We start from the raw sequence: 26618 nt of genomic DNA on the forward strand, positions 1-26618 counted from the left end.
AAAAAAAAATCGAAAAACATACAGTACTGTGTAAATAAAGAGACAACAAAAAACTTGTTGGCTGTATGGTGAGTGTGACAGGTGTGTTAAGTGCTTTGAAACATCCTGACCCTCTCGGAGCTGACGTGCAGATTCTCTCGGTTCCTCTCGCTCAGCTTTTCTGGATTAAAAAAATATAAAGTAATTCATCAAAATAAAAACGACGAGGATTGTACACAATCTTCCTCTTGACATTTTCTTAAAGTGAAGTTCACCAACCCAGTGTGTTTGCACTTTACGTATCAGGTTAAGGTTTCCCACATTTATACATTAACGTTGACCCACCTAGGCTCAATTTAGGACTAAATGACCCCTGATTAAGGTTTTTTTTGACAATCATTGAAGACAACTATCTGGTGAGCTAGGAGACGAGGGGTTAAAAAAAATAAACAAAAATGCTAAAGATGAAAAGTAAAGACTCCACTGTCATCGAAGTGAGCAGAGGAAGTGTTGTTCCCTCTCTGTTGTGTGGCACACTGGCGCTACCTGATGACGTCTGGTTCAGGTCCGGCACGCATTGATGACATAGTGAAAATCACATGATACAGTTACATTAAAGACATTTTTCCATTTTCCTCTGAATTGACGAGGAAATATTTCATGATTTACCCACGAATCCTTCATGCTCAGGATCAGCTGACGTTACACCACTAGTGTGGCAAGTGGCGGTGGGGAAGTGTGTCTATCCAGACAGCCTCAGCAGCAGTGCACAGGGAATGAAATCACTGTCAAGAGGCCGACTGGGAGCTAATTCAGTTTGAAATTTACATATTGTGTAATGTGGCTGGCCGAGCAGAGCCATCAAGCATTGTGCCTGTGTGCCACAGAGCCACCAAGAAACATTTAGCACACTTCACGAATCGCTCACCATAAGTCATCTCATGAAAAACCACCAAAACGGCACCGATTGCTCATGTGATATTAAATCCATCTATAAAAAAAAAAAAAGTGTTATAAACTACATGGACTTAATGTAAGGTGATAGCGTGTAGGGTAAGGTTACCTCTACAGTACAGTATTCAAGATAGAAAAAAAAAACAGAAAACAAAACCAAGACAAATGAAACATTAATGTGGGCATTCATGTTTTTTTGTAGAATCCTTTTATGTATATTTGTCAAATCCCAAGGGTTATTAACAGTCCTGCTAGCCTTCACTTGCCAATATTTGACCTTCCCTCAATGCTGATTTTCACCTCTTGAGGGATGAAGGAAGGTTTGGGCAGGGTCAAAGGTGGCTCCTCCTCTGATTTTTCTACTTTTCGCCCCTCAGGCGCCGACCATCTCCGCTTCCTGCCTCCTGATGGCTTGCTGGAGCCAGTGTCTTTGCCGCTGGCACCCTGACCTTTAGAAACAGACCCTCTTTCCCCAAACATGAGATCCCCGTTTTCTACATTGGAGCCTCCTCCGCTCCCATTCCCACTTTCACCGCTCCCTCGCTGGCTGATGCCATTCTCCCGCTCTCTGTGCCTGGAGCTTCCTCCACTGCAGCTCTGGGGAGCGTCTGAGACAGCTCTGGGGGGTTTGAGGTGCCCGTGGCTGGGGGGCGGGACGGAAACATGGGTGGCTGGCTCCAAAGGTTGAGTCTTCTTCAGAGATCCGTTCCTCAGGTTTTTGAGGGTGAGTGAAATACAAACATCGCCCACAGAAAGCTTGGTGCAAGGCAGCTCCAGGAGCTGGGTGGTCCGGTCTGGGCAGCACGAAGACCAGCCTTGGCCGAAGACGAAGAAGGGGTACTCCAACAAGACCTCCACACTCACCTGGATGAGAGGGAGGAAACACAAAGAAATGTAAACGTTGTGTGTAACTTTGTCTAGCCGGGTTGTGCTTTAAAGGAGCGCCTGAAGTCCAGATAACCCAAACTACTCAGCCTTTAAAAGCAGTTGAATGTAATGGATCTGAAACTGATAGAAAAGAAAAGATTTTTAAGCAAGCAAAGAGGAAATCACTGCAGAAAAAAATACAGAAATTTTAATCTAACAAAGATCTCAGATCAGACAGGAACCAGGAAAATCATGATCACATGGCTAGTGCCAAACATTCCTTTTAGGAAAATGTTTAAAGAATTACAAAACCCTTGTTAGCAGAAGTCTTTAGCAAGAAAAACAGTGACAACAGCCCTGACAAATCTCCAATTCTCTGGTATGTTAAGAGGACAACAAATAATTTAATCTTCAAAGTGATTTGGAGGCATCCTGCTGACTTATTGGTTTGTGACATTGACCATTTAATGGCCGCAGTCGAAGTAAAAACCAGCGACTTTCTCATCATTTTTCTTGTAAAGACGATGTTAGACAGCACTGTCCTGCTGTGCTGTCTGAAAAACATTATGGAGGCTTTTAGTGTTTAATAGCCGATGTTCAGTTTGGAGTAGTGTCACAGCTTGAAACCCGAAACCCTGCAAACTCCTGCAAAGTCATTTGAAAGTATTTTAAAATTCTCTCAGTAATATTAAATATAAATCTTTGTAAATTTATCAGCGCGTCTCAAGTGAAAGTCTGCTCCATTATTTTATTATAACCTGATATATTCTAACTATCATAGATACAGGACAACGCAGAAACAGGGACAAAGAGTTGCAGCTCATCATTTGTTAGACATTCAGCTGAAACTGGACCAGCAAAGAACCTTTTCCATAACTGCTATGCAAAATCAAGAGCATGGGTGATTTTTTTTCTTTCACTTTTGCATTACATTCTTTACTTAAAGCACTGATTAGAACCTGCATTATCATTTGTATGTGAGACAAAATGACAGGTGGAAGGAGAGTATCAGATATGATTGGAAGAGTGAGGGAAAAAATAAACCTGAGGAGAAAGACGATGAAGTGGAGGAAGATTTGAAATATTGTAGAGAGAAGGAGAAGGTGGAAGTGGAGGAAGTTACAAAGATGGAGATGAAACGGCGAGTTTACAAAGGGAGGGTAGGCTGAACAAGAAGAGGAGTGAGGAAGTGAGCGTGAAAAAGAACAATGTCAAGAACGATGCAAGCGTAAGATGTATCAAGCACCCTCTCAAAGCAAACGTCAGGCAATATTTTCCCTCCCGTATTATATAATTTTTGACTTCTCAGAGTAAGTTTTCTGAGTGTGGACTCAAAGCTGCAACCACCTCTCAGGAAAAAAAAAAAAAGTAAGAAGAGCCACTGAGGGAGTACAAGAGAGAAAGATAAGTCTTTGAAAGATGGTCAGCTTTTGTGGGGTACAGTATCAAAGAGCAGCCGCGGGTGGAAGAGATGGTTAGAGATGTGTTGTGTGGGCGGACGAGTCACAGCATGGACAGATGAAATAGATTAACTGGCTTTAATGCACACCCTCAAAGACAGTGAGAAGGATGCATGTGTGTGCATGAGTGTGTTTGAAGAAGTTGGAGTGAACCAGAGATACAAAATGGAAAGATAAATTGTGGCTTAATTTTAGATGTTAAAAGACTACTGAGAGATGTGAATTATGAAAGAGTGAGAGATCTAAATGACTGCAAAAAGACTTATGTGGAAACATGTAGAGGGAGTCTACGTGTAGGAGAATAAGAACATCCCATGAAATTTAACTTTTTTTTCTTTAAAAACCATATTCCACCAAAGAAACATTTGATCCTCTTTGAAACAGTGCCTAAAGATAAAGGTGATATTCTCAAAGAAATTATACATTAAACCGACATTTTGTAGTGATTTTAGTTATTCAAATAAATTAAAAAACAGATCAGACAAATGGGGCTGCAAGGTGGAGCGGTGGTTAGCATCGTTGCCTCGCAGCAAGAAGGTTGCCGGTGTGCGTCCCAGTGGAGGCACCTGGGATCTTTCTGCGTGGAATTTGCATGTTCTCCCCGTGCAGCGTGGGTTCTCTCTGGGTTCTCCAGCTTCCTCCCACAGTCCAAAAACATGTTGAGGTTCATTGGTGATTCTAAATTGTCCGTATGTGTGAATGTGAGTGTGCTTGGTTGTCTGTCTCTAAGTGTAGCCCTGTGATAGACTGGTGACCTGTACAGGTGAACCCTGCCTTTGCCCTGAGTCAGCTGGGATAGACTCCAGCCCCCCCACGACCCTAATGAGGATTAAGTGGTGTATAGAAAATGGATGGATGGATGGATGGATGGATGGATCAGACAAATGGAAAAAGCTAAGTCTGATATTCATCACAATGTCGAATCCATAAAGTGAGAATCAGAGGTTAAAGTGCTTCTTGCCTGCCTGCAGAGCAAATTTCTCTCAGGAAGCAATAAAGTTAAGTTAAGCCAAGATTAGGTTCAAATGATTCCTCAGGGAATGTCAAGGTCAAACCTGTCTGGTTCTGGCGTCTCTGACATGTTGGGTCTGCTGTTCACTTTGCTATTAATGTGTAGCGTCACAATGACACTGAATGAATCTAAAGAGTTATATAAGGCCTTCAGAAAAATAAAAGTTGTGGATGCCAAAGAATTTGCCAAGGGATTTTAAAAGACCTCCAATTTATATGAGAAAATTGCTCCACCGTCAGTAAAATCATCTGCAAGGGGAGCAGATTTCTAATGACTGCCAGTTTGTCAAGGAGTTTATCCAAGAGCACACGGTTAAATGCAAAAATGAGTCTCCAAGAAGCCCGAAATTTCATCAAAGAGTCTGCTGTTAACTCTGTAAGTGCTGCGTCTACAATCAAAAGGAGATTGCACAAATACAACTTGCACGGGAGGCGTGCCAGGAAAAAGTCTTTGCTGTCCAAAAAGAACATTAGAGCGAAACTACAGTTTGCCAATAAACATACAGGCAAAGACCAGCAGGCCTTTTAAAATAACGCGCTGCGGACTGAGCAATTACAGATAGAGTTGTTTTGCCACAGTAACAGTAGACATGTTTGTTGCAGACCGAGGCCAGCTTCAACACCAGCTTTGAAGCACGGTGGTGGAAATGTTATGGTTTGGGGTTGAATCGCTGCCTCAGGAACTGGGCAGCTTGTCACTGATTGAACATAAATTCTGGATCATATCAAAGCGCGCTTGAAGATAATGTGAGGCCATCTGTCTGAAAACTGAAGTTAAACCAGAAGCGGATCTTTCAACCGGATAATGATCTAAGCAGACCAGCAAATCCGCCCAGGAATCTCAAAAAGAAGAAATTAAGGGTTATGGAATGGCCTCGTCTTGTTGAAATGGGGTGGTGGGTTTTGAAACAGGCAGAACAACACCTTACGACTGAAGGAATTCTGCATTGAAGACTTGTTATACTAACCTCTGAGGGTGGACTTACTTCTCCACAGAACATCTTTTAATATTTTTGTTGAATAAATGATTAAAAAATGATAAATTTCCTTGAGGTATTGTTCAAGCAAAACTCTATTACCTGCAGACACTGTTTTAAAGAGGATCAAGTGTTATCTTGTTCAAATACAGTGAAAAAGTCAACTGTTTTCATAGGTTGCTATTAATTTTTAATACGCCATAATAATAAAGAAATCAGCACTTCAGGTTCTCATATATAAAACATACATATATAAAACATACAAATGAAATGTAATTGTTTGGACTTCAAACCACAGATATAGGAGCAGACATATGCTGCTGTATGGTATCTCCATATATGTTCCTGCCTTCACTGAATAATTAAGGCAACCTGACGAGCAGATTCCAGCACTCAACTCTTTGAACTTCTCTAAAGCTCATAATCAGAACATGCTTGTTACACGACTGCCATCCTGGTACATTGAACTTAATTACAAAGGGAATAGCTGAGTCCTGTGAGATTCATGACAATAGAGTAATTAATATGGAAGCAGCTCAACACTTGTCATTCAACATTAGTATCACCAGCTAAGAATATACATAAAAGCCTTTGTAGAGATCGCGGTAAAAGTGGTCATTAATGTTCATGTATGAAAACTACAAGTGCAATATTCAGCCTGGCATGAGATTCATGTTGCCTGTGGTGTTTGTTATGTTGTTATAGGAACCTATAGTTGAATAACTTAGCCTGGCATACAGAGTACAGGTTGGGGGGAAAAGCTTTCCTATCTCTGTTTAAAGGTTAAGAAAAATCTGCAACCTTAATGTACATATTATATCTGGTTTGTTTAATTCTTACAATGTCGTTTTATGGAGGTTGCATCAAGGACTGCTCTTTGGCTGGAAGCAGTGAATACCTGGAGACTTGTTGTTATTGTAAGGTTGCTGGTCAATTAAATGAGACTCCAAGAAGTCTTTATGCTAAGCTAGGCTAATCAGTTGCTATTTGTTATGAGACAATATACAGGTCTTGTCATGTAACAGTTGACTTAGTTGATAAGCTGATATTAAAACTGTCAGTTATAATTATTTTGCTGATTTACTAATTTATTTATGATTTAACCATTTCAGTAGTAGTCATAGTGACAGTAGCAAAAACCACTCCAAATCTATGTATTTTGGGTCCCAGAACAATCTTGAATAAACTTTTTTCTCACCTGTGAACGGTGCTCACCAACAGAGAACTGAACCACAGCAAAGTTGGGTGAGGTGTGGCTCCCTTCAATGCGCTCCACTGTGGACGAGTCGATCTTCAGCTCGCTGCTGATCTCGGCACTCTGGATGAAGTCCTCCGTCTTCAGGTCCTCCACTCGTTTCAGCTCGCCATCAGCAAGCTGGATGATGGATCCCTTGATGAAATATGGCGGGAGTGAGGGGGGCACCACTGTACTGGAGGGGGGCGGAGGAGCAGAAGGCGCCACCAACCCCGGAGGAGCGGGACCAATGGGAAGACGAAACTGGGTTTGGACCACTGCACCCGAAGCATCCTGGTGGTACGAGCTGCTGGGGGTTTCCAGAGTTTCGCCTTTGGGGGCAGTGGCAGCAATATACGTATGTGGGAGTGTCGTAGGAAAAGGTGTGCCTTGGGTAGATGACGTAACGTGAGAGGCTACAGGTTCCAAGGCAGGGACTCCACCTCCACTAACAGGGATGATGACCGGTTGGGTGCCTGGAATGAGTAAGTGTTGTTGTAGGCTGGTGTGGTAGGTGCTCCCACTGCCCCCTGCAATGTAACCAATAATAGGTGGCTGAGGGTAGATACTAGTGGAAGGGAGCCCCATTGACAGTGTCTCTGTAGCGTTGTGGGTGGTCTGGATGACGGTCTGGGGTGACAGTGTGCTGACAGCTGCTTTCAGGCTGTCTACACTTAGTGGGGGTGGAAACGTGAAAGAGGAGGTGGTGTTGGATGAGGAGGGAGCGCGATTGACAGGCTTGCCCAGGATGATACCACCTTTCTCCAGGTGTGCGGGGGCAGAAGTTGCTAGCTTCTCAGGGCTGGCTCTGGGTGGTACCAGCTGGTGGTCCCCGTGGTTGTTGGGCATTAACATGACAGAGGTTCTCAGCCCTGAGGGATCATGAGTAGAGTAGTCTGATGGCAGAACCAGCTGGCGGGCCTCATAGGAAGACAAAGAGGAAGTGGCATCCCGTGATTTGCTCCCCGACTTGGAGAGGCTGGACTCAGGGGACATTCCAAACCGCCGGCCCCTTTCCAGCTCTCCATTGTGGAGCTCTCTGGGTCTGGAGCCAACTTCCTCTTTCCTGCTGGGTCCGTCCGTATACTGCACTACAACCTGGGACATGCCGTGTCCCAAACTGTGGTGGGGATGCAGTGACTGGGACGGAAGGTGTGTGCCCCCTTGGTGATGAGGCGACGGCACAGTCCGTGGGGATGTTGACATTTGAACATAGTGAGGGACGGGGTCTGTAGGAGGAGGCATGGAGGTACGCCCCGTGGATGCTCGCTGATGGTCCTGTTTGGAGGCCTGTGAAGGAGCAGAGGCTACCTCTGTGTGTGAGGGTCTCTGTGCAGCCAAAGAAGAGGAAGAGGAGGATAGGGGAGGAGGTGGAGGAGGAGGTGGAAGCAGTTGAGGGGAGATGTAGCCGGTGTATGGAGCAGTGTAGGGCGAGGCTATAAACTGCAGATTGGGAGGCAGTTGGGTGTAATGGACAGTTCCTCCAACTGCAGACTGTGACAGGGGGGATGTGTACACTGTCGGAAGAGAGGAGACTAGCCTCAGCGAGGAAGAGGAGGACGAACAGTCCGATATGGAGGAGGGGGATTTATACTGAGGCCCATCAGACTGACTGGAGCTTCGGTGTGCACCCACACTGCTCTCATTCCCACCAGCCACACTGGCCAGCCAGGCCATGTTCTCTGTGCGCTGGCTGTCACTGGCAGGTGGGATGGTCGGGGAGCGATGTTCAGATGGTAACGTGCTTGAGGGGATCTCCCTCTTCTTTGGGGGCAGACATTCATTACTGCGTTCCTGGTTGGACTTCATGCTTGAATTCACCTCACGTCCCTCAACTGTACTTGCTTTATCTTTCCTCAGTTTTGGACAATAGCTTTATCTTTCTGTTTTGTTCCCTCGCTCTTTGACTTTCTTTCTCACTTTCCTTTCTCCTTTTCTCACTTTTGATGTTCTGTCCTTTGTTTCACATTAATTAGCTATAAATTAACCTTCCCAATCTTGTCTCTGTTTCCCTCTCTATCCAGTTCACTCAAGGCCGCTGATTATCAGGTCTTTTTCTTGATAACAAAGAAAATCCAGGCCTTAACAAGCAGGTGAGGGAGGATTAAAGATGGAGATGAAGATATGGAGGGGTGGTTAGAGGGGAGGGGTAGGGCGGTCTCTTCCGTCCAGGGATCCTTAGCGGCTGAGGGGTGAGCTCAGTGCGGTAGGGGAGAGTGTCACGCCGTCACACCTGCTGCTGCCGCAGAGGACGATGGGGGGTCGAGTGCGTTGCACTTCATGTGGAATCATTTCCCTGCAAAAGAAAGTCTGCCCACACGCAGCACAATCCTGTGGAAGAGAGATAGGAAGACTGTTAGAAAAGGTGCGACAGATAAATTGGTAAATACATACAAATCTGAGGTTATTCATAGCATAATTTCAGAAAGATACATGAGAGCATCAGCTGACTGTTTATCAATGACAGTGAACCACACACTATGCCAGGGGTAAAGTGCCACAAAGGTATATAAGCGTTAAAACCGTCTCTGAACAAAACAACAACTTCAACTACCCGAGATAATGTTTCTCAGCTAGGTGCAAATTCAATTCAGGCACTGCGAGGTGGAGCTCAACACATTTTCAACCAACAAAGTACATGAGAATGAAAAGCAAGGCATAGAGAAGCTCTGTGTGCCAGCAAAATCCTGCACCAATAGATTTTGTTACATAGGAACACAACAATAGGCTCTGAGTAGTGAAACTTAGGAGTAATACATTTACTCACACAGAGGTCCACAAACAGACCATGAACCCCATTCAGAAAAAGAGAAACCATGAACTTATACAAGAACACTCTGCAACGAGAGATTCAGGATTGGAAAAACACTTTACGAGCAGTGAATGCAGATGTTGTGAAGGACGAAGAAAAGCTTGGAAATTATGTTTTGCTCCAAAAAATTCAGGAGGTCAACAAGTAGCTTAAAAAATACAACAGACATAACGAAATATGCAGTGAGCTGACAAAACAATGCAACAAGCTGAGTAAAAGTGTGTGTGATATGTCTTTACAATAGCAAAGGACAGTCAAGCTAATTGGTGGTTCATATAAAACACACAAAAATGAGATTCCAGAGGGACTGAAGACACACAAAAATAACAACAATTGAAAGCAGTTCCAATAATAATAGCAATACTCAGAATGTTCATAGCAACTGCTGTACTTGCTCCACTGATTGCTAGCTGTGCTGCACATAATTAAGCATGTGTGCGTTTCCCACATGTGTGTGCATGTATGTGTGTGCGCCATCTGTCAGCGAGGACCCCCCTACTGCGAAAGATGGAAAGCCTGGTGTGAATCTCATAAATAATGTATTTCAAGCACATGCACCCACACACACACACACAACCAGGCGCACACCACTTGCTTACTCACTGACACCTGGGCATATTCAATTATGCTGACACATGTTCTTTTCTTGAAACACAGCACAACTTTACACACACAGACACACACACACACAGACGCACGCGCACACACACGCGAGTGGACCAAAGAGTATACACTGACATGTGCTGTATATTTGTCCTGCCAAAAGACACTTCTAAGTAGCCCGAGTTGACGGACTCACTATAAACTCGGGATTCACATGCACAGCTGCGTAGAATAGCAATTCATCTCTTCATTTTGCAAAATCAGTGAGTTTAAATTATCATTGTTTTATGCAACTGTGAAATTTGCACATTACAAATTAGGAAAATATGAGCATTTCTGCAGCAAGACAGCAATTAAAATCATAACTTAATGATGGTATAAAACTAAAAGAGCAAGGCGAGGCAAGACAAGCTAACAAGAAAGAAGAATGGTAACGACATGAACAATCAACATAGACAACTTTAGTAAAAGTACAGCAGAACAGTTTAAGAATATAAAGAATATACAAAAGTGGCACACTGATTAAAAACAGCGGTAAATAAGAACAGTGTTTAGCTATGTTTTAAAAATGGGCAAACCTAAGAGGAGCTGGTTCCATCAGTGGACAATATATTGGCAGTAAGTCAAACGACTCTGTCGCGGTCTTGAACTAATCATGTTTGACATTTAGTTCTCTCGGGGAAACTTAACCAAATCAAAGCTTTAAATTGTTATGTTTTTACAAATTCACTTTATGTACATTTCCTCTTTGGCACATCCAAATGAACTGCAGACTGTGTTCAGACAGAGAAAACAGTTTGGAAGAAAAAAAACTGTAAGCACTGAGATATCTATAGTATGTAGAATTCATCTTTTGAGTAATACTTGTGGGAATTTAAAAAAAATGTTGAACATGTTGGTACTTTCATCAATCAATTTTAATCAAAGCAATTCAACTTATGGTTATTTTTTTTCTTTGTAAATAGAAAAAAATTTGGCACCATAACATATTGCACGAAATACTTTGTGCGTTCTCTCTGCTTCTAGCCATGGCAGTGCTGTTAAAGTTGCAGGACTTTTTATCGCAGTAAAATATGAGCCCAAGATGTATAAAAATACGACAGGAACACGAAACACCCACTAACTGCCAGGAGTTCAGAGGTTTAATGCAGAATTACTTAGAGAAGAAAGGCAATATCAATTCTTTGCTGAAAGGTTCTTTAGCCTAGTTCGAGCTCAGGGCTCAGACATGAGAAACTTATCTACATAGTCAAAGTGTCTTGACTTTGCTTTGGAAGCCTCCATTACCTTGTGGGCAGGAAAGATCTGAACACACAGAGCAGGTCACAGCAATGTTTGTGTTTCACTAAATATAAGACTACAACTCTTTTCACATTAGATCCACAAGCTCTGCCTCTTTTACTGGTGATGACTCGGACTATCTGATGTATGGAGCTGCCAAGACACAAAAGATTTAATCTCTCAACAAGAATGACTGGGTCAAAACCTCCAAGGCCTTCTAAGCTTTACTTGCTAATTCCTGCAGAGTGACAGCAACGGCACGCACTGCTTGTATATACTTTGTGTTTGTGTGTGTGTGTGTGTGTGTGTGTGTGTGTCCGCGATCTGTAGGACGAGGGACATCTTGCATCTCAAGCAGATTCCTGTGATTTAAGAAGTGTCGCAGTGCTACTACAACACAACTGCAGAGACAGGCGTAGGAGTAAACACACATGCAAATTCACATGCACATAAAGTACAAGAGCAGCCACACACATACAGACACACACGGGCTTTGTTTTATGGCAGCGAGCACACACGCGCACTCGTTCAAGTACACACCATCTGTTCAATCAAGCAGGCATGACTCAGAGGTGTGTTGAGAGGTACTGTTGATCGGTGAGCTTTTAGCACTAAGATGCACTCTTCTCTGCCTCTCCCAGCTTTTCCTCCACTCCGTCACTCCACCTCCACTCGACTCTCCTGCCTCAGCCTGCCCACCTCTCCTACTACATAACTCCATTCTCAATTATCATTCTTCCATTTAAATGGTTTCATGTTCTTAATCTTCTGTCTCTTAAAGTATTTGCTTCTCGTCTCCTGGCATCCTTTTGGCATTCATCTTCTTAATTGTGTCTCTACTTTTTCTAAACCTCCTCATTCACCGTCCTGTTCAGCCTGCGTCACAAAATAAGGTTGATATACAGTAGATAGAGGGGGGGAAAAAAAACAAAAACACGACAAACTATGTGTATTCAAATTAAAACTTTAAGATGAGAGGAATGTTATGTGTCTGAGACATCTCAGATCAGAGACATTTCATATCAGCTGTCACATCAAACACTGACAACGTTGGTACATCCAGCCGCAGATCTGCTCGCACCGCCATCTACCAGAGCTTTTATCTTCACAGCGAGGCATGTCACTTCTGACAATTCACTCTGACGTGTAAAAACAGTTGTTGGAAACTCCAAGAGAAATATTATATGCATGGTGCACACTAATGGTATACTCTGCACAGTTACAGTCAGCGTGTGTAACAAGTGTGCAGCCGCTAAACATTTCCTGCCCAAAAAAAAAGTGGTTTGTCATCTTGCATTAACACCGAGTTACACAATATGGAAGATTATACAACACAGAAATATAGGAATTTGACTAAAATACTGCAAGAACAGAGGGTGAGGCACAAGCACACACACGTATACAAACACACGACTCCCTTGGGATGAGACTGAACTTTCACGTTTGGGTCTTTTGTCTTTATCCTGAAGTGTTAGTGAGAGAGTAAAACAGAGAGACAAAACGAGAAGGAGGAGGAAGAAGAAGGAGTCATGCTCGCTGTAAACCCCGTCCTAGCATCTACGGTGGGAAACTTTGGTATCTTAAAGTGAGAGAACAACAGCTAATGAGGGAAGAGACCGAGGAGGGTTACCGAAGGAATGCAAGGAAGTAATAAACAGAGACAGGAAGGTGAAGAAGACAGAATAGTGGGGGTATGAGAGTGAGGAGAGGCTTAAGATGCATGGGAGACATGAAAGGAGAAGAGGAGGTGGGGGAAGAGAGAGAGAGAGGCAGGCTCGACTGACCTACATTGCAAAAAGAGAGAGTACTGCTTCACTGAAACTGACACTCAAACACACATTCACTGAAAAGTCACCTGAATCTTGCTGAGCTTGCATGCGTGTGAGTTTGTGTGTCGGTGTGGGTGTGTGGATATCAGATGACCTGTAACCCAAGCCGCCTGCCCTCCATGTGCATTAGTCTCTTTTACACACACACATTCACAAACACAATGATCCACCTTCACCTAGACCTCTGTGTGTGTGTGTGTGTGTGTGTCATTGACATTTATGTGACACTTCCCCACGTCCCACACGCTCATGTTTTCTTCACTTCAGAGGACGTTACATTGACTTACATCCATCTGCTGGAGACTAACCTTAAATGATAATCTATAATTTATAAAGCCTTCATGTTTTACGCAAGCAGTAATGGAGTGCTTTGTGGTTATGGCGCCAGCGCTGCAGTTATATGGCCACCATGCCGGTTTAATGCCACAATTACAAAGTGTTTACACTCAAAGATACAAACATTGGCTTTTAGAGTTATATTGTAGATCTCCAAGCAACTGAGATCCTTCCTAACTGTCACCAAATAGCCAATATATCCCATACAAACAAGTTATAAATTTCCCTGCGCTAAATGTGTAAAACTCAGTGACACTTAATACGCAAAAGTTTCAGGCACTTAAGATGTCCGTCGTGATCCATCACATAACAGTGATATCATTAAGGCCTCTGACATATCCCAAATTAAAGCAGGCCCTAGCTGAGTCCCAACCTGAACAACCCCAAACATAAAGTTCAGCCAGAGTAATAAAAAAACTATCTGCAGCGATAAAAAGAACAAGGAGTCCTGCAGTAGATTGTATGGTCAGGGCCCTGGTTTCAGCATTACAAAGTCAGCTAGGGATCACATAAAAAGAAAGAAGACACTGAGATGAACTGTGGCAACTTCTCCAAGTAGGTGACGTGTTTTGTTTGGACTCAGTTGATGAATAAAAATACTTTTTGTGCCTAAAACAGTACCGCATGAAGTACAGATGCTAAAATACTTAACTATATCTGCCTGAGATGCCTCTATAAACTACAGATAATTGACACATCAAAGGAAAAACCTAGTCTTTCTTACCCCTACAGTGAGGGAATTTGGATGTTGTGTGAAGCTGTTGGGAGCATTTTGCTGGTAGGGTTTTGGAATATCTTTTGGAAGAATGAAGTTCCATCCCTCCATTAGAGTTCCAGAGACTTGGAGGATCGATGCCAAGTTAAACTGAAGCTGTTCTGGCAGCACATGGTAGCAAAGCACCTTACTGAAACACTTTATGTTGTTTTTCCTTTAATTTGTCACCTGTCTGTACATGTCCCAAACATGACAGCCTCCATAGGACTCACTGCAGAAATAGAGGAAAAACACAATATAATGACCACGATGATGAAGTGGTTTGTGCTGTCATTGTGATCATTATGTTGGTTTTTCTATTAAACTGTGTATATTTTAGTAATGCTGCACATAACTAGACAAAAGCTATTTAGGATTTGGACTGAACACTTCTGACTGATACTACAGATGTTCACTGATCAGCCACAACATTACAAACACCTTCTTCAAGGTAAGTTCAGCTCTGATGTAGAGGACCGTGGACACAGGACCTCTGGGTGTCATGTGGTGTCTGGCAACTGGACGTTGGCAGTGGATGCTTTGGGTCCTGTGGGTTACAGGGTGGTGCCTCTGTGGATCAGGCTTGTTCCAGCACATCCCCCGAATGTTTGATCAGATTGCAATCTGGAGAGTTTGGAGGACAGGTCATCGCCCTGAGCTTTTTGTTGTGTTCGTCAAGGCATTCCTTGGCAGTTTTGAGGTGTAACCAGGCGCATTGGCTGCTGGTTTATGTACGTGGCATGTGTCAAAGTAAAATCCACATGAATGCTAGGAACCAATGTTTCCCCACAGAACATTCCATCATAAGGAGATGACCAAGGTTATGGATGTCACCTGTCAGTGGTTTTAATGTTGTGGCTGCCCAATGTAGACAAAGATCGATAGCATAGCAACATGCAAGTCAATGACACAACTACAGAATGCAGCTCAACATGTTTTTCTGTCTAAACATCTGACCTTGAAGCACAATATTCACATGTAGTCACTTCAACATCATTAAACCTTTGGTGGTAATACAGAAAAAGGGTCGCCCTAACTCTCTCACCCAAACCCCATCCCTATATAATTTATAAACAAGGTCCACTTAAACTCCATTTAAAACTATTTTATCTCAGGATTCAAAGAGGAAGCAGCTTTATTAAGAGAACAAACAGCAATGCTATTAATCGTGTTTCTGTTGAGCCAAAAAACTTCGGTAATCGGTGCTTATCTCAGTATATTTGTTTGTATCCCACATTAGAAAATGTTCCTATTTATTGTTAAATTTCAGAACATAATATACAAGATAGTTACAGCAAAAGGGCATCTTTATATTTTTTTTGACAGTCAATTAACCAACACTATTTTTTATGTGCGAAAACCTACAAATAACCGCCGGCAGTGATATAGAAACTGGCGAGCGTGGGGTACATGTGCATTTAAGTCTGTGTGTGTGCATGATTGCCCAGTCATAATCATAATCACGATCAAAGGGATAAGTCCAACGTGATGTGTTATCTCACTGCTAAATATAGTTCAACTGGAAAGTACAGTGTTGCTGCAGGCTTATACTTCTCAGTCTCCCTCTACTTCTCTATTTCTTCATCTGTGCCTCTCTCTGGCTGTTTTGTCTATGTGGGTTTTTTATTAGTGTGGGTGTGAGTTTGCATGAGTGTGTGTGTGTGTGTGTGTGTGTTTGCATATGTGTGCACACTACAGGGACCGATGCCAGACTGGGAACTTTGACAAGGCTGCCACTTTATTCACTGTCATTCTCTACCAGTAATTACACACAAACAATAACAAACACACACATGTATAGGAGTATGGTCAGCGAGTGAGAGAGTAATGGAGGATCTGCTATTGACAGATGGAGACAGGGAGTTAGAGAGGCAGGGGAAGAGAGGAAGGAGGGAGGGAGCGCTGAGAAAGGAGAAGAAAGAGAGAGGGAGAGAGAGAGAGAGTGAGTGGTTAGGAGTTACAAAAATAAAGAGAGACAGAGACGGAGGGAAACAAACGACTGTGAGAAAAAGAGAGTCTCTTTCAGAAAACAAACACTTAGGCAGTGTTGCATGACTTGCACTTTCTCACCCCTCGACAACCCTGAGGTTGGCTGGAGGGAGGAAGAAGAGGAGGAGGAGGAGGAGAGGAGGAGGAGGGTAGACAGACAGTCAGACAGACAGGCAGTCAGAGAGAGCCAATGGAAGGAGGAGAATGAGAAAAATGTGTGATGAAGAAAAAGAAGGAGAAGAGAAGAGAAGAGAAGAGAAGAGAAGAGAAGAGAAGAGAAGAGAAGAGAAGAGAAGAGAAGAGAAGAGAAGAGAAGCCGGGAGGGGAAAACGCTTCAGGACGACGACCGAGTGGAAGAAAGGAGCAACAACGTTTGTAGGAAAAAACTAGGGCAGACGCAGTATGCAATGACATACTGTGATACAACAACACAAGTGTTCGAGACACACAGAGTGACTCGCTCTGTCTTGCTTCCCACACACACACTCACACACACACACACACACACTCTTCATTCAAAACTGTGTGAAGTGTACTTACCGGGGTAGCAGGAGTAGCCCACTTCTGCAGCAGCATGCTTTCTCTCCCCCTCTCATTCCTTTTCTTTTTTCTTTTTTTTCTTGCTCCCTCAACTCCTCTCCTCTCCTGCTCTGCCGTGTCTCTCGTAAAGCACCCCGAGTCTGTCTCCCCTCCCGCCCCCCAACGCCGAACTCGAGCGGAAAATCCCAAGCAGATTCTCAGTGTGCTACAAACTGCTCTCGGCCTCTTTCTCTTACACCACCACCGCCGCCCCCCTCCTCCTTCTCCTATGAAAACACACACCGCAAACGCTCACACACACACACACACACACACAGCCCTCTCCTAAATCTTGACAGCGAGGCAGGAAGCTCCCTCACTACCACTGACATACAGCACTCAGGTGATCACACACACACACACATACACACACACAAAATTGGTAGCACACACTTGCACACGCCCACAGGGAGGGAGTCCCGCATGCAGAGCTCCAACGTGTATTATGCAAGGGGCTGAATGCGAGCCAGAGCTCTCACACTGTCTGCCCTACACTAACACACACACACACACACACACACACACACACTGGGCCCCTCCCACGGTTCGCTCGTCCAACTTCATCAGGTATTCATTCAAAAAACACACACACGCCAGCTGGCTGCACGCCCAGAGACCGCTTACAAGCAGAGAAAAGAGACCGAGAGAGAGGGAGAGAGGGAGAGAGAGAGAGAGAGGGTGGGAGGGTGTTACAGTGAGAAGGGCAGAGAGGGAGTGTGTGGGAGAGATAAAGGGGGAGGGAGAGAGTGAGCAGTAGAGATTAGAGAGAGAGAGAGAGAGAGAGAGAGAGGCAGAAACAGAGAGTACATGCAAGAGTGACACATGGAAAACTCATCTACACACACAGATATGCTTGTATATGGAGCGGCGACTCATGCGTTTGGCAGTTGATTGGTTTTTCTTGACCGGCGAGAAGTCAGAAAATATTCATAGTTAATGCAAAACTGAGAAAAGCAATCAAATTTGAGAAGCTGGAATTACAGCATTTGGCCATTTCTTCCTTGAATAATGTTTAAAAAAATGATCTGTATTGATTATTTTTCAGCCAATCAACAATCCCACACGTGCACACACTCCAATGTGATCTCAAGGTGCAGCCCTTCGAATGAGATCAATGACAGACACAAGAAAAAAATCAAACCCACTGTTTATTTCAGATCCAACAAGGCTGCAGTTCCCAAGATTGACCACTAGATGGCAGAACGGATCACCAGTGCAGAGCAGTCTATTTCCGTTAGTTAGCTGACCTAGTTAAAAGACCATTTGGAAGTAAATATAGATGAAATGTGCTCCTCAATGCTAAGAGATGTAGCACGCACAGGGAAGAAATGAGCACTCACTCATGAGATGTTAGCACACACACACACACACACACACACACACACACACACACACAAGCTGTAATGATTCCCACAAGACCGAGTGGGTCTAAACATGCGCTAAAAAGACAGACATCCTGTTTGTGTTGGTTGGTCTTCCTGTCAGCTTGATATCAGTCCAGCGTTCCACAGACTTTCCAACATTTACTTTGAGTGTGACAAAGTGGACAAACAGAACATTCAACATGAGAGTTCTTTGTGTTGTTGTTTTTAAAAAATGGTTTTCAAAAAGGGAAAAAAACCGCCTCCTTTTGGTTTTTTTAACAATGATCATCTGCCAATCAATCATGCAGCATTGAATAAAGTTTCTTCTCCTGCACTTTCTGTTCGAGCAGTTTGATTTTCTGTCTGCTGCTGTTCATGTTAACAAATATTCCAGTTTATATACAGTCGAGATTTGCCAGACAAGACGGCGTATTTGTTTTGTCAAGTGACCTCAACAGCGCAGCAACACTTGTCTGTTGCCCTGGCAGCTAATTGGAGCCTTTCTGCATTTAATCATAATTTGTTTGTGGGTTTGTTTACAATCCGCTGTCAAGTGAAAGCCGTACGACAGAGACAAGGTGGAGGACAAAGAACGAGCACAAAGACATGACAGAACCAGTAATGAGAAATTCCAACTTTCTGTTCTTTTCCTTCGTGTGTCCTTTATTTAGCTGTTCTATCTCCTCCCCTGAAACTTTCTCAAATCTGGCTATAAAAGGGCCACACAGCAGCAGCGTTTGATCATTTCTGAAAACACAGAAACTCTGCTCTCCAACTTCACCTTACACCTGTCTGAGAGGCTCTTAGCCATCAATCTGCAACTTGTGGATGGAGGGAGGCAGCCGGTGTTACTGTCCACTGTAGTGTAGACTCACATTGTCTATTCTCTCCAGAGTTTAAGTATTTCAGCCAGGACACCTAACAACTGGAGACAATCATTAGATGTGTAAACCATCATGACTTCATCATCGCTTGCCAGGCCTTCTGCAAAATCCATATTTTATTGGCCCTGACTTTAAAACTCACTGGTCATCTCTTCTTCATTACTGATGGCCTGTATGTGTACAACATGAAATTACAAAAGTCCTTTAACAGTGTTGCACACCTGAGTCTTGAGAAAAACACACGACACTTGTACAAAGTCACTAAAAGCAGATAATCCAACTCTGAACTCTTAATCTTGCACTGATATTATAATTTATTGAAACATTTGTGCTTGTAGTAGACACAACTCATTACTAGTACATATACAATAGAAGTAGGGATGCACGATATATCGGCGACCACATCGGTATCAGCCGATATTAGGTTTTTTTTAGTTTTTTTTTTTTTTACCATATATCGGTATCGGTCCAATGAACAAATTCAGCCGATGTGAAAAACCGATGATTGTCTAACATTAGCCCCTTTTGTCTCTATATTTAATATTGCGTCTTTTTCACAGATGTTTTTACTCAAATGGTCCTGAACTTAAATATGGTAAAATATGTTTAAATATGTTTTATTTTTGTTACATAATAAAGAAGACTATGTGGTCTAATTTGGGCTTCTGTTGAATAGTTTTCACGTTCTCACAGTGCTTACTTGTACTCATTTTTCAGTGTGAACAAAAACTGAACATCGACATCGGTAATATCGGTTATATCAGAAATCTTAATATCGTATATCGGTATCGGCCAGAAATGTTAATATCGTGCATCATTAAAAAGAAGCAAAAAGGTTTCCTGGAAGTCGTATTTTATGTAAGTGACACCCCTGTTGGAATCCATCAGAAATCACCAAAGTGAAAATAAAATCAAGAAGCAGGCGATGGGTTTTCCAATAGGACTCGCACACAGAAACAAAACCCAGTCAATGATCTCCTCGTAATAAGAATCAATGAAATGTTAAGTGCACTGAAAAATTTCCACAGCAAATGCCGCCTTCTTCTCTCCCAGTCGTCTGCCTTTCTGCAGAGCCGAGGTACAGTCTCAGTCACAGCCAGTCACTAAGGAAACTGATGAAAAGCTTCTATATATACACACACCCATATACATATCACAGACTTCTCTCTCTCTCCACCTCACACACTCCCGACTCTCTCTCTCGTCGCTCTCTCTTTTTCTCAGTCGCCCACGCAAACTTCACACACGCTGTGGTTATGACAACAGCAACCCCCGCCTTCCTACACTCTCTTTTTACCCACCCACCCACCCATCCATCCATGCTCCCCTCCACCACCCTCCTCATCCTTCTCAGCTCTCTTATTTATCTTTTCCATCCGTCTCATGTGTGACTGTGTGCGGGAGCTTGCCAGGCAGCAGGTGCGTAGCCGTCTTAATGGTCGCATTCCAAACGCAACCCACAAATGATCGCTGCCAGACGGGCTTTATGAAGGCACCACCCCTTATTACGCTTTAATCATATCATACCCAGCAGCGTCCTAACCCATTATTCGCAACCTTTCGTAATCACTTCATAATCATCTTAACGGCGCCCTCTGAACTTCACCCACTCCACAAATATCTGTCACTTTTTTCCTTCCCCTCGTACCCCCCCTTCATCTCTCTCACAAACCCTCTGCCAGGCTGCGTGAACTCGCTGGCAGTGTAGTGTGCTACTTCGGCCCAAGTCACATCCCATTCACAAACCTACTAATCCACACACACTATTAGATCCCTGCTAGTCACACACACACAAAGAAGTATGCATGCATGTGTGTGTGTGTGTGTGTGTGTGAGAGAGAGTGCAGGATTAGGGAGGGACTGGAATGGATGGGCAAATCACTGCTAAGCTCCTCTATTGCTGTATAATCCTACTGAGTACACGCACACACACACACACATATATATGCAAACACACAAAGGTGTAAATATACAAACATGCATTCAGAAGTGCACACACACACACACACACACACTCACACACAAACCTGAACCGATGCTCCCTCATTCATTTTCGCACAAAGTATGCATTTGCACACACCCACTCGCGCAAACAATAGTAGTCATCGCAGACATTCAGACGCACAAATATGCAGGCAAAAGTCCAGCGCACTTATTCAAGAGCAAACGCAGACATAAACACCCAAATATTATTTCAAAGACAATATATAATCCTGTTGGGAGAATGTGTGTTGCGAGCACAAAAGGGAGCAAGAGAGAAATGTGGGATGAGAGGCAGTCGGAGAGAAAACAAGATCTCCTTTTTCTTTTTCTTTTTTTCTATCCACAAGACCCCACTGAAGAGAGAAAAATCGAAGAGAGAAGAAAGACAGAAAAGAGGACAGATAGATGCAATTCAAACTCCATTCATCATTACACAATCTGTTCATTCAGTCTACCCACACAACAATCGCTCCTTTGTCCCTTTACCCGACTTACAACCCTAACATGTATTAAAGAGACTGTCACTCACTTCAGAAATGCAATGCAGACTATTTGTTAAGAAGAAAAAACCATAAAAATATTTCTCCACAAGCATCTAAAGGGCGATGACTATGATGTGTGATATGATAAGAGCTTGGAAAATGTAGCTCCTCCACATGCTGGGACTACTTCACTGATTTAATCTGGCCTTTTATTTAACTCGAAAGATTCACAGATTTTTTTACTAATAATCAGTTTTTACATAGATCACATTTCTTTGCAAGGGCCCCTTGATACACCAACATCACCCGAGCCCTGCAGGGAACCTCAGCAGTGCCGTCTTTCAGCTCACTGTTTTGCTTTTTGTGGTGTGCAACTTTATTGATTTTGTGTATTCTCATTGCTTTTACAGCGTTGTTTCCAGTTAACCAAAAATAAAAAAAAGACTTCTGATAAACCCCACTGTACCCTTTACCTAACAGTACATCCATCAGGTGGGCAGGAATGTTGCACCATGTCTGCTGGATGTGTGAACAGTCAACGGTTTCGCTAATAAATCAACTGGAATCATATCATGTTGTGGTTTCAGCTTGTTTATGCTGCCCCCCTGTGGTCCACAACTCTGTTAATGCACAACCGAAGCCACCATGTGTTGAATATGTGTGCCAAATTTTAAATTGGCGTATAGTTAAGTGTCACCATAAAACTTGATTCAGTGTATGAGTCACTTGAAGGTCACTATCAGTCATTTGTCAGAAAAACTTGGAGTGATCGTCGACGGTTCCTTCAAATTTGACAGACTCAGTGGTCAAAACCATCTTTTTCAGTTAAAGGCTTTGAGCCAAAGTGAAGGCCCGTCTGTCTCCCAAAGAGTTTCAAAAAGTTATTATGGCCTTCATGACGTCGTTTTTCGAATATTTTAATTCTGTGCATGTGGGAGTAGGACAGTCATCACTTGTGCGTCTGCAGCTGGTGCAAAATGCGACTGTTTGTATTTGAAAAGAAAAAAAAGAAAGAAAGCAACAACAGGACCGTCCTCCCACCACTGGCTTCCTGTTTGGATTGATTTAAAGATTTTATTTTGAAGGTTTTAAATGGGTTTGTGCCTCCTTATTTAGCAGAGCTCTTACACTGTCATACCCCTGTTAGCGCGCTAAGGTCGACCAACCACATTTTGAGATCTGGGAGGCGAACAAACCAGTAGCTGCTTGTAATCTCTGGAACAGTTTTCATGTGAGAACTGCTTAGAAACTTTAAAGCTGCAGCGAAAGATCCACCTCTCCTTTTTAGCAGTGGATTGACACCCTGACATCCATCCCTCACTGTCATTTTATTGTCCTCTTAACTCCTTTATACCCTTTTAGCAATTATGTTTTATGGCTTGACACTTTAATTGTACAATACTTAGGTTCAATTCTTGTTTTTCCAATGTGCTTCATAGTAAAATTTGGCTTGACTTGATTTATCACCTTACTGCAGAAGCAACAGGAGAGGAATAGCAACATGCATTGCTGCCTGTCAGTTTTACCATACTTAGCTCGCACCAAAGTCACAACGTTTTACATTCTATACGTCAAACAACAAAACACTGCCGACATTAATATGCATGATTTTGAAATTATAATTCACACTGCAGCCTTGAATCACACCCATACACTCCATACGTGGGGTGTCAGTGACAGAGCCTGTTGGTCTTAAATGGATTCCCTCCCACACTCTTCACATGAAAAGTCAATTTGTAATGCTAATTTAAAACAAATCCTCTTTAATGTTTATAACACCTTTGTGCCCCCATGAATCTGTTCACGTGGGTGAGACATGGTGAGAAATGCAAGCAGGAAATCAGATGACGTAAGTCAGATGATTTTGAAGCTGCAGTCGGGTTGCTGACAGGGTGACAGGTGTGGGATGTGCGACTCTGAGGGGCTGCAGGGAGCACAGTGTGAAAGAGAGCGGCTGTGGAGACAAACGTTAATGTAAACACACTAAAATACACTAATGCTGCTGGATTTGCTTGGCGCCGCACACACGTTGTTTTTATGTTGCCTCACGGATTGGAAGAAGAAGAACACACGCAAACAGAGTTTTGTGATGATGCCTGCATGTGTCCACATTTGGACACAGAGCCACACTGCTGTGTTTGCTGAAGGTGAACTGCCCTGCTGTAATAGGCGCAGGCAGGCAGACTGGCACTAATTGGCATGAATGGGTATGGCAGTGGGCATTGTGTGGATGAAGGAGAGGTGAGCGACTGCTCAGCATGTGTCCTTGTCTGTGAATAATGCGTTCCACCTTTTCAAAGGCACACGGACAAAAATGTCAGACAGGCAGCAGCACTAGTTGCGCACACATTCATCAAAGCTCCGCACAAACACACATCCGACACCCCTGAGACTCAACAGGACACACGTGCAGTACACACCGCAGCCATACAGGACTCAGCCGTCATCCAAACAAACAAATTCCACAGCCACACACAACACAATAGCAACACAATCCACAGGTGTCTGCATGCTGCCCAGCAGCATCCCTACTCCTGAGGCCAAGAGCTCCATAATGAACACAGCAATAGACTTTGATAAAGTACTCAAACCCATATGGCTGTCTATTCATGCTACTGTATACAAACAATCATGTTGAATAGCCTCGTTGATTGCAGTCAGCCTCCCAGAATGGCATACGGTTTTGTGTGTGCTGACAACAAAGGGACAATGTTTCATGTTCCAAATCTGTGATCAGCTGGAAATAGAGCAGCAGAAAATGTAACGACTGTGTTAAAGTTTTCATGTATGAAAAACGAACACATCGATGGTAACGTTCTCTCTTAGAAGATGGAGCATGTAGCCAAAGGGCAAGATGTATTTCTAAAGTCAGATAAAGAGAAAAACAAACATTTTTTTCGTTTAAGACCGCACAGGATGTTTCATAAAATGGAGTTTGAAACAAATGGGGAAATGCATTTACATTTCACACTCAGTTTTTTTCCATGTCTGACTTTGACATACGTTGATGAGGGCTGTGGTGTTCTGTGGTTAGCGATGATAATGTGCAATACTAGATATTTTCAATGCAATACCTTTTATGTGCAACAATTACTGGATTTTTACCTTCACGGCTGTATTTAAATTTGAATGTAGACATAAACTACTTGCAGCTAGAGAGGGAAATACACATACATGCAGTTTATTTCCTTTGAGTTTCTTCCTTTGTAATGATACCGTCACCAACCAGCTGAGACTCTCAATTCTGAATTTTCCAAGCTCTCCCGATTTAACAAATCAATTTGCATTCTGTTAAAATACTCAAATATACACGCACACGCTGCCTGCATTGGATTTGAGAAGAGCACAGCTTCACTCCAACAGTCTGACGGCTTAAGACTTTGCGGACTAAAGACTAAAAGGAAACAGACAGACAGTCAGACGGGCCACACAGACTTGTCAACGCTTGCCTCACTTTTCCAACTTTCTGTCACTTTCTTTCAACATCACTATTTTCAGTAGTTTTTGTGCACACAAATACACGAGCAAAGATCAGCAAGTCGTGTGCAGTTGCCAAAAAAGGACTTATTTGTGTGCAATATTCTTCTGCATGCATGCATCTGTCTCATGGACGGAAAGCAACGTGTTTTAGAAGATGTAGCACGCACCACAAACACACACACTCAGTGGTGTTGAGTGTGGTTGTATGTATCGGTATGTGACAGAAAACCCTCTGACCCTGACCCCATTTCAATGCCAATCTTTTGGTAGAAGTCCACATACTTTAACTGCAGTTATGTAAGGCTATGCAGGGGTAGAGAGAGAGAGAAAAGAAAAAAAAAGGAGAGGAGGACGTGGGGATAAGGAGAGGGAAAGCAAAAGGAGGGTTCAAGCAAATGAAGGAGAAAGAGGAAGAAGATGAGAGACAGTGATGTCACCTTGTAGTGGCACTGCAGTGAGACGGACAAAAGAAAGAGAGCGACCGAACTGAAAGAAAGAGGGTTATGGAGAGAAAGACTTAAGAGATCTATTAGCTGATAGAAGTCATGCAGACAGCCTCCCACTCCTTAGGCAATTGATTTGAGGATATTGTGCTGAATGCTGTGTGTGTGTGTCTGGGTGAGTGAGTGACGGTGAAACTCTGGCTTTGGGCCTCGGGGCATAATGTAGTACTACTAGAAATCTCTCTTCGGAGACTGCACTTAGTCTTTCTCCTGTCAGTGTGTGCGTGAGAGAGAGAGAGAGACGTAGAGAGAATGAAAAAAAGCAGCAAAATCTCAGCAGTTGGGACCTAAAGAGCATGTAAATGCGAGCTTTAGTTGCTTGTGTGTGCTTCTATTACTCATGCTGTAGGTGCTGTTCACACAAGCTATTACATTTTCGGGTACGGTCTCGGGGTTTTGTTTAAGGCTCAGGTTTAGCACGTAGTGATTATGGTTCAGTCTTCAGGGAATAAATGTAAGTAAATGCAGTGTCCTCTTAAGCGACGAAAACAAGTTTGTATGTCTGTGTGTGTTTCAAGAGGACAGCATAATGGAATGCCTCGGTTCAAGACTTGCCAAGAGCACTTTTCCCATACGCCAGGGAGCCAAGACTTCCCCAACCAGCCAAGAATAGCACTGACTCTCTCTCTCTTTTCTACTCTCTCTCTCTCTCACCCACACTCACACAAGCACTCACACTTTATACTGTTCGGATTTGAGAAAAACAGTGATAGTGTGAGATAGAGAGAGAGAGCGAGAGAGAAAACTGCCTTGTGTGCTTAAATCCTCACAGTGAAAGAGACAGATAAAGAAAAAGAGAGGCATTTTCTGAATTATTGTACTTACATTGTACAACAAGCAGTGCAGCATGCTCACTGGGACTTTCTGGACAAATATACGCTTGCTTTTGATCAATATGACACACTAATAAAGCTGCACTTATTTGAACATGAATTAACCGAGAGCACGTAGAGGGAGGAAACGAGAGAAAAAGCTACTGAGGGAAAAAGAAAAGAGAGAGAAAGAGAGCTGCATACAACATACAGGCAGAGATTCCAGCAGGGAAACAAACTGGCTGCTCCCTGTGGAGCAACTGGGAGTGAATGTGTACATATATGTGCATGAGAGTACACTTAAACAAGCATGTTTATTTATATGAGACAGCAATAAACTGGCAGATAAAGATGAGGGCCAGAGTGCATTTCCTAGTCCCATGGCACCAGCAGAACCACCAGCAGGAACGTGGTTTCTAGAGCCTGACTAATACTGGATTTTTTT

General features: G+C 43.2%; 1 protein-coding gene across 3 annotated transcripts in view; it reads right to left on the minus strand.

The window, feature by feature from the left end:
- Positions 1-1122: 1122 nt before the first annotated feature.
- Positions 1123-26618, minus strand: part of atxn1a (ataxin 1a) — a 101270-nt gene continuing 75774 nt past the window's right edge. For 2 of the 3 annotated variants that reach the window (XM_008301081.1, XM_008301089.1), the window contains 2 exons: positions 6447-8813; positions 1123-1797 (listed from right to left, as the gene is read on the minus strand). In XM_008301081.1, the coding sequence (XP_008299303.1) occupies positions 1192-1797; positions 6447-8291 (2451 nt within the window). In that variant the 5' untranslated portion in view covers positions 8292-8813 and the 3' untranslated portion in view covers positions 1123-1191. Of the gene's footprint in view, positions 1798-6446; positions 8814-16626; positions 17030-26618 lie in introns of those variants that run through there. The other variant, XM_008301097.1, reaches the window with a different exon arrangement.

Source organism: Stegastes partitus, unplaced genomic scaffold (genome assembly GCF_000690725.1).
Source record: "Stegastes partitus isolate 25-593 unplaced genomic scaffold, Stegastes_partitus-1.0.2 Scaffold34, whole genome shotgun sequence".
In the NCBI taxonomy this organism is placed as follows: Eukaryota; Metazoa; Chordata; class Actinopteri; family Pomacentridae; genus Stegastes; species Stegastes partitus.